Consider the following 13,433-nt stretch of genomic DNA (forward strand, 5'->3'; position numbering starts at 1 on the left):
ATCAGAAATTTGGTAAGAACACCTTCTATAAAATATATGGAAGACATGTTTAAAGCTCTGGTCATCATTGTTTACCAGATTTAAACAGTGCTCAGTCACAGTGGTAGGAGATGGGGCATAGATATTACAAAAATAAGTAAGCTGATAAAGAAAAAAATTCTAGGTAAAAACAATCAAATAGATATTATGAAAACATTTGCTCACATTTCTTTAATATATTTATTCTCAATCCATAGCAATTACAAGGTGTTTTTTTTTTTTCCATAAACAAGCTAGGCTTATTACATTCTTTATAAACAAAGCTCTCTCAGAAGTCACCAGAAGGTCAGAACAAATGGAATACCTAAAGCAAGAGAAAGGCACCCTCAGATTACAAACAGGACAGCTATTTTTATGAAGAAAGGACTCGCTCCTCCTGTGTGCTTCTTTTCTTACACATTCTATAGAATCTCAATAGAAAATGGGCTAGATTTTGAGAGCTATACACCATATAAACATGTAGTATAAACATATAAAATAAATCACATATATGAATTGACGATGTAATTCTTCTTTGGTAACCATTTGTGATGGCTGCAGCAAGATAATCAAAGTAGTAAAAGCTCCAAAACCGTAACAAAAAGTAAAAATTTTTGGAGGAATTCCAAGACAAGGCCTTAATCTTCCTGAAGGAGTATAAACGCATAAATGTTCTCATTCAAGTCTATACTGAATATATTCAGAACTGAGTGGTCTAGACTGGAGCTATGTGTTTACTCAAGTTTTTCTCCCTCCCTCCCTCTCTCTCTCCCTTCTAAAATAACACACCTAGACACTACCTGTGCTCTTACTAATTTTCAGTGGTGGATGTAACATAATACTCAATGGCTACATGAATGCCACAAAAGATATATGCCATTTTCTTTGACCCATAGATTTTGGTAAAACTTTCTTTGACCCGTAGATATTGGTAACTTATTTTGCTTGGGGGACAACTTTTTGAAAAAGAACCTAGTTTTCTTAGTTTCTAAATTTTGCACACAGCATAGTTACTTGAGTACAACAGAAAGGAAAATGAAAGTATCAGGATGAAAGTATCTGAAGTTCAAATTGCTGATCCCACTGCAGACTTCCCAATTTCACTGATGTTCAGGAGAGCACAGGCTGACGAACTACTGACTTTAAATTCTGTTTTACTTCTCTACGTCCTTTGCTAACTGAGGGTATTTATTGTTCACTGTGTCCTTGATAAATGGGTGGGCAGTTTAAACAGATCCTCAGAATCCCTTCCTAAAGCACTTAGTAAATGTTTATATTCTGGACTCTTGCACGATTTTCAGAAATGGGAATCCTTATCCTTTGCTACTACACAGACACAGACTTGTACACACAGTGACACAGATACACACCCCTTGGTAGCCTAAACTTTATGACTTTGCGCAACTAACCACTATGCACATGCATCCACTGTTTCCTTTCCCCTCCCTAATTATTAGAATTTTACTCTTCAAGACCAAGCTCAAATCCTTCTTCCTCTGTGAAACCTCCCCTCAGGCTACCAACCAGAAGTTATTTCTTCTTCTAAATTTCTACAAATCATTCTCATTGTGCTCTTAGTACATAGCGCCTTTCAGTTAACATTTCATGAATCCTTAGCTATAAATCAGTAAAGGGCAGGGCCCAGAACTTGTGCTCTCTGCTCCTCCAAGGGTCTAGTACAAGATGGAGGATTAGAGATTTTGTTTAGGATGATTATCATGACGGTGAAGCACCGTATTTAAGAAGGTAAGTTAGAGTGCACAGATCAATGGAACAGAATTGAAAGCCCAGAAATAAAACCACATATCTACGGACAGCTAATCTTCGACAAAGGAGCTGAGGGCATACAATGGAGAAAAGAAAGTCTTTTCAACAAACGGTGCTGGGAAAACTGGAAAGCCACACGTAAAAGAATGAAAATTGACCATTCTTTTTCACCATTCACCAAAATAAACTCAAAATGGATCAAAGACCTAAAGATGAGACCTGAAACCATAAGGCTTCTAGAAGAAAATGTAGGCAGTACACTCTTTGATATCAGTATTAAAAGGATCTTTTTGGACACCATGTCTTCTCAGACAAGGGAAACAATAGAAAGAATAAACAAATGGACTTCATCAGACTAAAGAGCTTCTTCAAGGCAAATGAAAACAGGATTGAAACAAAAAAAACAACCCACTAACTGGGAAAAAATATTTGCAAGTAATATATCTGACAAAGGCTTAATATCCATAATATATAAAGAACTCACACAACTCAACAACAAAAAATTAAACAACCCGATCAAAAAATGGGCAGGAGACATGAACAGACATTTCTCCAAAGAAGATACATGGATGGCCAATAGGCATATGAAAAGATGTTCATCATCACTGATCATCAGGGAAATGCAAATCAAAACTACACTAAGATATCACCTTACACCCATCAGAATGACAAAAATAACTAAAACAAATAGTAACAAATGTTGGAGAGGTTGTGGAGAAAAAGGAACCCTCATACACTGCTGGTGGGAATGCAAACTGGTGCAGCCACATGGAAAACAGTATGGAGATTCCTCAAAAAATTAAAAATAGAACTACCATACAATCCAGCTATTCCACTACTGGGTATCTATCCAGAGAGCTTGAAGTCAGCAATTCCAAAAGTCCTATGCACCCCAATGTTTATTGCAGCATTATTTACAATCACCAAGACATGGACGCAACCTAAGTGCCCATCAACAGATGATTGGCTAAAGAAGATGTGGTGTATATATACAATGGAATACTACTCAGCCGTAAAAAAGAACAAAATCGTCCCATTTGCAACAACATGGATGGACCTTGAGAGAATTATGTTAAGTGAAATAAGCCAGATAGAAAAGGACAATCTCTGTTTGACTCCACTCATATGAGGAATTTAAACCTGTGGACAAAGAGAAAAGATTAATGGCTACCAGGGGAAAGGGGGTGTGAGGGGTGGGTACAAAGGGTGAAGGGGTGCAGGGGTGCACCTACAACACGACTGACAGACAATAATATAGAACTGAAATTTCACAAGATTGTAACCGATCACTATCTCAATTAAAAAAAAAAAAAAAAAAAGAAGGTAAGTTAGAGCCCAAACTGATCGGTAAACTGATTATACGTGTCTCTTCCCAACTCCAGTTCAGTGACGCTGCCTTGATAGTTTAAAATGAGGCTGGCTGGAAGTATTTACACCACAGGAATCAGCAAACACTACAAATGAAGGCTTTACTGATTTGAAAGCCAGTTGACCAAGCCACCACTGGTTAAACTCTCATTTCCCAGTAAACCTTTTATTACATAAAGTGGAAAACGTCCAGAAAATCATTAAGGGTATTTATTCTCATTTAATATTTAATTTGGAGTCAACTAAGGAACAAGATGCAAAAGAAAAATTACAGAAAGGAATCTGGATTGCTATTTCCCATCGGATTTGGAGATTTTCAAATGATGGGAAAGGAGTATCCTGGGATTCATAGGGTTCACTTAAAACCTAAATTAATATTTTTCAAAAATATCTAATCAGAACATCTTACATAATTGAAAAATATTAGTACATGTCTCCATGGGAAAATGTTTTTTCAAAATATTTGTTTGAGAAACAAAGGACTATCTTAAAATTTTTTCAATGGTCTAACTTCCTTGTTAAATTATATCCAGAAGAAAACTAATTCTTAGCCTCTCCTTCATATTAATTCTATTCAAATTTTGTAAAGTTACATAAGCAATATCATCCAGAATGACATGTTTTTGTTCTTCTGCTTTTCAATGACCCACCCCTTAACACCTGCCCCTATTATTTTAATGGAATGAATCTGACAGAGGAACGCTGGAAGATATTAGTAACTAGATGAACCAGAACATGCCCAAATCAAGCATTTTGAACATGTTAGCTACAGCAGCATTAAAAACAACCAGAAAAAAACCCAAGAGCTTGATCTGACCAACAGGTGAAACACTTCAAATCTTTTCTTTCCTATTCCAGAGAGGCCAGACAGAAAAGTCTGTTAATCTGGCAATATCAAAGACACAAATTCAAAGTTAAATGGTAAAGGATGGAGCCTTTCTCTTTCAAAAGATTAGCTAAGAGATGAACATGCCTTGGACATTAATCAGGACTTACACTGTGCGTTAAAAAGGCTATTTGGCATACTACCTGCTTTAGTTCAAAGAAGTAAATCAAATTGATGGAAATCTTACCATTAAAATAAATATAAAGTTATACATATACACAGCCTAAAATAAATTTTGAGGCAGGAAAAAAACCACATATTTTTTAAAAGATCAAGGAAGTAAAGGTATTTTGGTTTGAAGAAAAACTCTTAAGAGAGAGATTTGAAAAGTGGCAGGGAATAACCAGCAGGATCTTGTTATTGTTTTCTCCTATCTCTTGCCAAAGTCACACATCTACTCCAATGGGATATAAAAGTTATGATGATACCAAAGGAAAGGGTGTGATTCTGTAACTTATGTCAATAGACCACAAGCTTCAGATCACCACTGAGTTAAAAGGAACGAGGGGCTGGTGAAGTGACTAGGAAAATAGGTTAGCACAATTTGAACCAGTTTGAGAGAAGGGAAAGAGAGAGCAGTCATTTCCAGAAATTAGTTTTCTTTCATACTAATCAAGCTCAAAATTCAGATTGAGAATTAAAGCAGCCCTGTGAGTGAGGTCTATGATAAATTCACCATAGTCAGCAGAAATTCCACACTTCTCAGGTTTCCCTGAGAACGAGGTAACAGAAACTACAGTCACTAACAACGGGAGGCATCGGATGCCTTTCTCATGCCCCATCTTCAACTCACTCCAAGCTCATTCTTCATCTTAGAATTCAGTTTGAAATCACCTCAATGTTTTTTAAACATTCCCACTGCTTTTCCAAACCATCCTCGAGAATATTATGACTTCAGCTTCGTAGATACAAACAAAACTACTTCTGGGAGGTCCAGAGTTCACTCATCTGAGCCTCACATGCACCAAAGCACCAGCCATATGTGGAACGAATACTGGGGAGTGGGCGCCCGAGGACTCGGGAGCCCTAAGGGCTGCAGACAACCCAGCCCTCAAAGCATCTCTTTCCAGAGCAGAGACTGCTTCTGTTCAGGAGATAGGGAGGAGAGGAGGACATTGAGACTGGTGCAGACACTAGGTTTCAGAGTATTTCTTCGCCTCTTATCTTCTTAAGTATGTCCTCCTCTCATAAAGGAAGGCGTTCTCCCTGCTCCTGAGCCTCCTTACTAGATGCTACTTCCCATCCTAAACAACTAGTTTGCACACTCTGAAACATAGCCACTTCTGCTAAAATACCTTTCCACCCTTCCTTTCGTGTACTGCCTGAGCAGTAGCAAGGAAAGTGATATACCTTGTGCCATTAAGCCTGGATGCTGCAAAGGGGTTAGATGGTGTAGCATAAGGGCAAAAGGAAATTTTGGGAAAAAGCCGTTGCGTCCGCCATAAGACAAGAGTTCGTTTTCTGGCATCCCTTAGACTCTCCACCATGCCCAGCAACTACCAGTTTCCACCGGAAAATCAATGCCTCTGAAAAGTGAATAACAGACTTCCAGAGTCTTTTCCACCACACTGATGGGATTCTCCTTATAATTTATACTGTATTTTGAATGTTGTTTACCACAGCATCATTTTTTCCCAGTTTGTTTCTTTTGCTTTGTATGAAAGATCACTCTGACTTTTTAAGGACTCTAAGAATGGTACTGTTTGATTTATAAATAATTACCCAATGTCCTCATTAGCAAAAGATAGCAATGGGTCATTCAGCACTTGTTTTCTGGCCCATAAATTAATTCTCAAGATCGTACAAGTTGTCAAAAGAAAGGCAGTTTCCTTACTTTGGAAGCTTTTCCAGTACGGTCTTCAGTTCTTCACAAATGAGCTTCACGAGTCCGTTCTTGATGTTGCTGTAGGAGACATCGATCATGAAGACGAAGGCTGGGGCGCTAGGAGGCTTGTTCTTCTACAGGAGAGCAAAGACATCACAGAAATGCAGTCACTAAGTACATACATTTCACAATCAAATGCAAACACTCAGAAACTCTGAGAGGTCATCAGTTTTTTCATCTAATATTGAGGATATAACACCTGTGGAACTAAATCATTTTCTGGAACACAGTCTCTGATGCCATAAAAAAGATGAAGCTGTTTCTCTTCCAGGATAGGACCTGGGTCCCACTATCGAATTAGACAGTATGACAAGGTCTAGCAGAGAAGGCTCGCTTTTGTAAAGCTCCAACGACCTTGCTGCTCCAATTGCCTCATGGTGAGCAAGTCTGGTAGTCGGCCCTGCTTATACCACTCTGCCTTATTGGAAGAAATGTGCCTGGAACCCTAGCAAATTGTGCCCAAAAGAAGTACACACAATAATTAGCATTTGTTTCTGAAACTGTCGTAAAACTTCATTAACTTGTTGATATTGCTATTTTCAAATCTCTTCCTTTATAAGCTTTTTCAGTTCTAAAGACATGAAATTACATACTAAAATGTAATTGTATACTTTAAAAAATTGTAGTATATTGTTAAATACTTAGCTATTCCTAACACATTTATGGTAAAAAAATGGAATATTGGCCCTTTTCTCTATGTGTTTAAACAATCATTGTAACATAAAGCAGCTGCTACATAAATATTTTGTAGCTGTTGGTCCCTTTACTGGCTGGTGTTCAAACAGCTCTTAGGAAGCGATTCTTCAGTTGGATCTTACAAAATATTTAGAAAAGAGAGCCACAGGCAAAACACGTTAGTGACTCACACAAGAGAATAATGAGTTGACTAATTTAATTGTTAATTTTACGATAGATGACAAAAATGTTCTAAAATAAAACTGTATTTTAATGGTTATAATTATAAAATTAGATGATAACATCTCCAAATTATCTTCCTGATTCATTCTATAACCACTACAAGGTGAGACATAAGATTCCTCCAATAAAAGTCCTTCACTTGAAATAATAAAAAAATTACAGGCCTTAAAAATCATCAGTCTGAAAACTTTAACACTTTGCCACATCGAAAATCAGACCAACAAAGAAATAAAAGACCTGTACTGCTATCTATGTGAACAATTTTTATTGAAAATAATTCTTGATCCTCACCTAATCTAATTCATAACATAGTCTCGTGCTGATCTATACATGAAAATGACAATCATTTCCATTCATTAAACCAAAACCTCTATAGGACCAACCCAAATGTGCCTTACCGTTCTTATATTCTCTCCTAAGTTCAGCATTAGCAGGTCCCCACTGAATGTTTTCCGTATCTCCAACCTACACATTTCTATGGAATGCTTCACTGTAACTTATTTTCTATGTATGCAAAACTAATTCATCATTCCTCTAAATGACATTCTCTTCCAACATCTCTTTCTCTATCAATAACATGACTACATACCAACTCAAAGGCTTGAAAACATAAAATTAGATTTGACTATTCCTTTTCTTTCAATCGCTGAGTCCCATTGATTTATTCTTTCAAAATGCTTCTTTCACACCTTTTACCCGATCCCTACTCTTAACCCTCTGGAAACTTGCCATCTTGTTCCTAGAGAACTGCAATGGCTTCATCATTGGCTTCCTTAATCAATTACTCTACCCATTCAATCTGGCTTGCTTTGTCCAGGCAAGCTTAACAAGCATGAACTCTATAAAAACGTGGTTTTAAATGACATCTTACTAAAACTACTCTCTTAAAGGTCCCAGACCTCCTGACTACAAACTACAGTGACTTCAAATAAAATCCAGCTCTCATCCTAAATCTCTTTTGTCTCTTTGCAATTTTAGGCATGGAAGACCGCTTCCACTTTTTTAGCCACCAAGAGACTGTGCTGTCACTTCCTCTCCTACTTTTCTGACTGCTGCTTCTGTTTTTTATTTTCTTATCTTTCTCTAAAGGACACCTTCTTCTTTCTTTATACCACATGCTCCATCACAGAAATCTCATTCGTTCACTCAGTTTTAACCAGCACATCTTCACACATGACTCCTCAAACTCTCGCTCATCTAGGGCTCTTTTCTGAGCTCCAGACCAGTGTTCCAATTAACCAAAACTCACCTCCACGGAAAGAACCTGCCAGCATCTTACACTCAAAATTTTAGAAGACGACATTTCTCCCACTATACTGGTCTTTTCTATAAGAAACTTACGGAAAAACACAATCCTCTAAAATAGGCTGGTTTTGAAATCTCATCCTCTCCACCAAACTGTCCGTCTCCCTAACCACCCATACCCGGTTAATCGTGAAGCCCTCTGTGCCTCTTCCAGTTCCAGTACTCAAATTCAGACCCTCATTTTCTCTTTTTAAATTACTTTTAATTGTGGTAAAATACACATAACATAAAACTTACCATCTTAATCATATATAAGTGTACAATTCAGTGGTATTAAGTACATTCACATTGTCGTACAACCATCACCACCATCCATCTCTAGAACTCTTTTTATCTTGCAAAAGCAAAACTCTGTACCCGTTAAACAACAACTTCCCTCCTCTCTCCAGAACCTGCGAACCACCGTCCTACATTTCTACAGTCTATCTCTATGAATCTGACTACTCTAGGTACTTCATATAAGTAGAATTATACAGTATTTGTCTTTTATACGACTGGCTTATTTGACTTAGCATAATGTCCTTAACGTTCACCCATGTTGTGGCACGCGTCAGAATTTTCTTCCTTTTTAAGGCTGAATAATATTTCATTGTATGTATATACCACATTTTGCTTATCCATTCATTCATCGATGGACACCTGGGTTGCTTCCATCTTCTGGCTATTGTGGATAATGCTGCTATGAACATGAGTGTGCAAATGTCTCTTTAAGACTCTGCTTTCAATTATTTTGGGTATATACCCAGAGGTGGAATTGCTGGATCATATGGTCATTCTATTTTTAATTTTTTGAAGATGTGCTATACTATCTTCATTTTCTCTTGCTTGGACATTTAGAAGTTAAGGTAGTACATTAACTTCTAATACCTCCCTGCCTCCAATCTCTCTCCTCTCCTTATACAGACTGCTGTCAGAATAAAAACTATCTGAGGCACAATACAGATGACAACGCTACTGCCTCTGAGAACAAGAAGTTGACTGAGTCCCCAGAGCCAAGCTCAGAGCACGACACAAAAAAGAGTGTTCAATACTGTGGATTAATTGAGTGAATGGATGAGGGGATGGATGGATGGATTAATGGAAACAACTCCTTCCTTACCTTTAATTGTCCTCATAGCCTATTGAATTAACACAAATTCTTCAATGGGCTGACATTCAAGACTCTCCATAATACTTATTTGGCAAACATGTATACAAACCTAAGAGATCAAAGATATGTTGCCAAACCAGTGGAAAACAAAAGGATAGTGTGTGTCTCAAAACAATTTGCCAGCTTTACTTCCCGTCATCATTCTCCAACACACATTCCTCCAACTAATTTAAGTGCTTGCCATTTTCAAAACATTTCCTATCCAGAAGTCACAGTCTAGCAGGCCTGGGTCAAGAATTTGGCCGGAAAAGTGTTTTGTTTGGCATAGAGTTTTAAAAATATTTGAATTTGAATGTGTTTTGGAGGAAGGGGAATACACTCTCCAGTTATCCTAGTCTCCATGCGAGGTCCCCGTGACTCGCCGACAGTGCCTGCTGCTGAAGAAGGCAGAGTTGCAAAGACCTTTGTGCGACTGCTTATGCTCACCATTTAGTTTCCCCTAACATGTCCACATGTCCACGCTCTGCTCATGGTTTCACTAGCTCAAATGTCACTTCTCTGAATCCCTCCCATGATCCTCCAAATCATAAGTTATTGCTTGACTATTTTCTATGGCCCTCTGATTATTCTACTCTCACAGCATTTGCAACACTTACATTTTGGCTTATATCATAACTACATAGTTTTCCGGTCAGGTCTATACATGGTAAGCACCTTGAGATCAGGTTCATTACCTTGCTAATTTTGGTATCCTTCACAGCACAGAGCCCAAGCGCCTTGGATATGTGAGCTATCCAGTAAATGTCAAAGAGAATTAAAATGAAGTAGAGAAACTATATTTTATTTAGGAAAAAAAAAAGAGGCTGGTTTGTAATGAGATTTTACATACTAAGTACATTTTTTTTTTTTTTGCTTTTTCTCCCCAAATCCCCCTAGTACATACTTGTATATTTTAGTTGTGGGTCCTTCTAGTTGTGCTATGTGGGACGCCGCCTCAACATGGTCTGATGAGCAGTGCTATGTCTGTGCCCAGGATCCGAACCAGCAACACCCTGGGCCACCAAAGTAGAGCACATGAACTAAACCACTTGGCCATGGGGCTGGTCCCTCAGGTACATTTTATATGCAGATATATTCTGTAAACTGATAGGTGAAAAACTCCCAGTTATGTGACAGCACTGGGATCTGTTTTTCTAAGGGAACTCCCTGGTGATTCTGTAAATACTTGCCCACATATCTGCAGTGTATTGATAGAGAATAAAGGTTCTGTGGTCAGGCAGACATGGTTTTCAGTCTGGCTCCATCATTGTCTAGATGTCTGACCTGAGGCTGGTACTTAAGCTCTCTAAGCCTTCGTTTCCCCATATAATGGTGGCACTCACCACATGGGTTCACTGTGAGAACTAAATGATGCCATATGTAGAAAGCACTTAGCATAGAGCATCCCACATAGCAAATGACCAATGGTGTTCATTTTATTATCTAAAATTGGTATTAAGAGGAACTAAATAAATAGGGGAAAACGTGATTTTGTAGTTCTTCCTTAAGTTTGTATGGTGTTAAAAAATACATCTACAAATTAAATAAGCTCTTTTTCATTGTCTAAATCCCTATGGCAACTCATTATTATACTTTATTTACATTTTAAATTATAATTAAATTTGAAGATATTTATAGCACCTTTTTTTTTTAAAAAGATTTTATTTTTTTTTCCTTTTTCTCCCCAAAGCACCCCCGTACATGGTTGTATATTCTTCATTGTGGGTCTTTCTACTTGTGGTATGTGGGACGCTGCCTCAGCGTGGTTTGATGAGCAGTGCCATGTCCGCGCCCAGGATTCGAACCAACGAAACACTGGGCCGCCTGCAGCGGAGTGCGCGAACTTAACCACTCGGCCACGGGGCCAGCCCCTATAGCACCTTTTATTATGAACCTTACCTGGAATAATAAAAGGAAGATTAAACTTACAAAAAACTCTTCAAAATGTACTATTTTTATTTGGTTCCTTGCCTGCTGGGCGAGATTTCCCATCAATTAGACATCTGGAGCGTTTCCAGATAACAGAGTTTGAAGATACTGAGGCTCTAGTTCCCAGAAATAGATTTGACTCTCTGCCTAAGTTTCTACTAAAAAAAAGAATAAAATCAAGATAATGTAGACTTTTTGGCAGAGAAATGGAAACTGAGAACATACTTAGAATTATACTATGGGTGCAAAGATCAGTGAATAAATTTTCCATCACTAGTTACAGTGGCTTTATTACATTTAATTACAACTCCAAATGTTTATGTTCTGCCTAATCATTCTCCTTCAGTCAACAGCAGTGAAGAACAAATAAACTGTCCAAAAGTAATTAGCACTTTAGCACGTGTTTTTTGCCTGAAATAAAGCATTTGTACCAAAAATATTCTTATGTTTCCCTAAATATGTTCAAATGTTACAACATTTTAAATCAACAAAGCGTTAACGTTCCTTTAATAACTAGTTATATGTAACGTTGTGAAAAAATCATACAAAACACTAAAATAAATGAGAAAGTTACGTTAATTGAAAAAAAACTTAAAAATCCAATCGATTGAAAAAATCTTCTGGTTAGGAAAAATGTTCTTTGTAATTTATACTCAATACATGGACTGCTCCCTTAGCAAACATCTTTGAAAGACATCCGTGGGTCAGGGGCCGTATTCTGAGAACTGAGCACTAGTAGGCATTCATTTTTTGGATGGGAAAGTAAGGAAATAAGTCAGAAGGACTCCATTTCTTCAAGTCCCTACATGGTATTTCAGATATAAGCTGAAGTCTGAACTGATGCCCAAGAAGATATTTTCAAATCACTGAAGAATCTTAAAGCCCTGAAAGGTACCCATAATGATGACACTATTACCATGACATTAGAGAAGGGAAACAGCCAGTCCTGGGATAGCAGTACAACTGCAAATTCATTCATTCATTCCACAAACATTATCAACTTCCTACTCTGTGTCAGAACACTGCGGTAGATGCCATAAACAAAACTAGGACAAGATTCTTGTCCCCAAGGATATCAGAATCTATGAAGAGGGAAAACACGCAAGAAGATTTAAATTCCATGAGGATAACTGCTAAAACAGGTATGAGGAAGATTAGCCCTGAGCCAACTACTGCCAATCCTCCTCTTTTTTTGCTGAGGAAGACTGGCCTTGAGATAACAACCATGCTCATCTTCCTCTACTTTATATGTGGGATGCCTATCACAGCATGGCATGCCAAGCAGTGCCATGTCCTCACCTGGGATCTGAACCAGAAAACCCCGGGCTGCCGAGGAGCGGAACATGCAAACTTAACCGCTGCGCCACCAGGCCAGCCCGGGACATTTTTCTGAGATGACTGACAAAACAAATAAGGCACAGGCACTATATGGAACTGCTGTATTAAGAACCCAGAATATTCTATCTGGTAGGGACATAAGAATTAAATTGTTGTTTTTCTTTCTGGCACAATTTTTTAGTCTCTAAAAATGATCACTGCAATGGATGGTTTGGTTATTCAATCATGTTAATAGCCTCAAAGCCTTGTACTGTGTTTTAGGCATTTCTACATCCCCATGGCACCACCAAAATGCTTTGTTTGTGAGTCAGGAGTCAGTTCTTTATGTATGAAAGTCACTCACTTGTTTGTATTTGACATCAATGTATAAACACTTGAAGTCTGGGAACACTTACTCTGCAATAATCCAAAGTAGCAACATATTCATAAGATCCTAGAGATAGCTCTGGTTTCTCATAGTGGTCCAGTCTTCTTCCAATGTGGTCCAGATGTTGGAAATAGAATGGTGGAACTAATAAAAACAAAACAGGAAAGGAAATCTTTTGTTTTCATAACACAGACAATTTAATAAGTTCTCAAAATTTATTATGGGAGGAAAGGATTTAGTATGAGGATAAAAAAGTATTTGAAACCTGGAATGTGGCATATTCTAAATATCCTCTATTTAAAAAGTATGTCTTGGAAAGAATGAGGGTTTTCTAAAAAAGTCCTCTGTACCCTTCTACAAGTTATTGATGACAAAGAACATTTATGATTTGGACCACTGTAGAGAAACAGGGTGTTATAGTACTTGTGTTTTTAAGTTGCCACAACCAAAACATAACTGTCCCTATTTAATTACCTCTTTTAAAAGGAATTCTAGCTTTTCTAACTATTTAAATTTTCAATAC

At 37.7% G+C, this 13,433-nt stretch overlaps 1 protein-coding gene across 2 annotated transcripts in view; it reads right to left on the reverse strand.

Annotated features, from left to right (window-relative positions):
* SEC24D (SEC24 homolog D, COPII coat complex component) overlaps positions 1–13,433 on the reverse strand; it is a 103,030-nt gene that overhangs the window by 28,023 nt on the left and 61,574 nt on the right. For both annotated transcript variants that reach the window (XM_070504682.1, XM_014858199.3), the window contains exons 10-11: positions 12,939–13,054; positions 5,874–5,998 (exon numbers count right to left, since the gene is read on the reverse strand). In XM_070504682.1, coding sequence (XP_070360783.1) covers positions 5,874–5,998; positions 12,939–13,054 — 241 coding nt within the window. The remainder of the gene's footprint in view (positions 1–5,873; positions 5,999–12,938; positions 13,055–13,433) is intronic.

The sequence above is a fragment of the Equus asinus genome, chromosome 3 (assembly GCF_041296235.1).
Source record: "Equus asinus isolate D_3611 breed Donkey chromosome 3, EquAss-T2T_v2, whole genome shotgun sequence".
NCBI classification, from domain to species: Eukaryota; Metazoa; Chordata; class Mammalia; order Perissodactyla; family Equidae; genus Equus; species Equus asinus.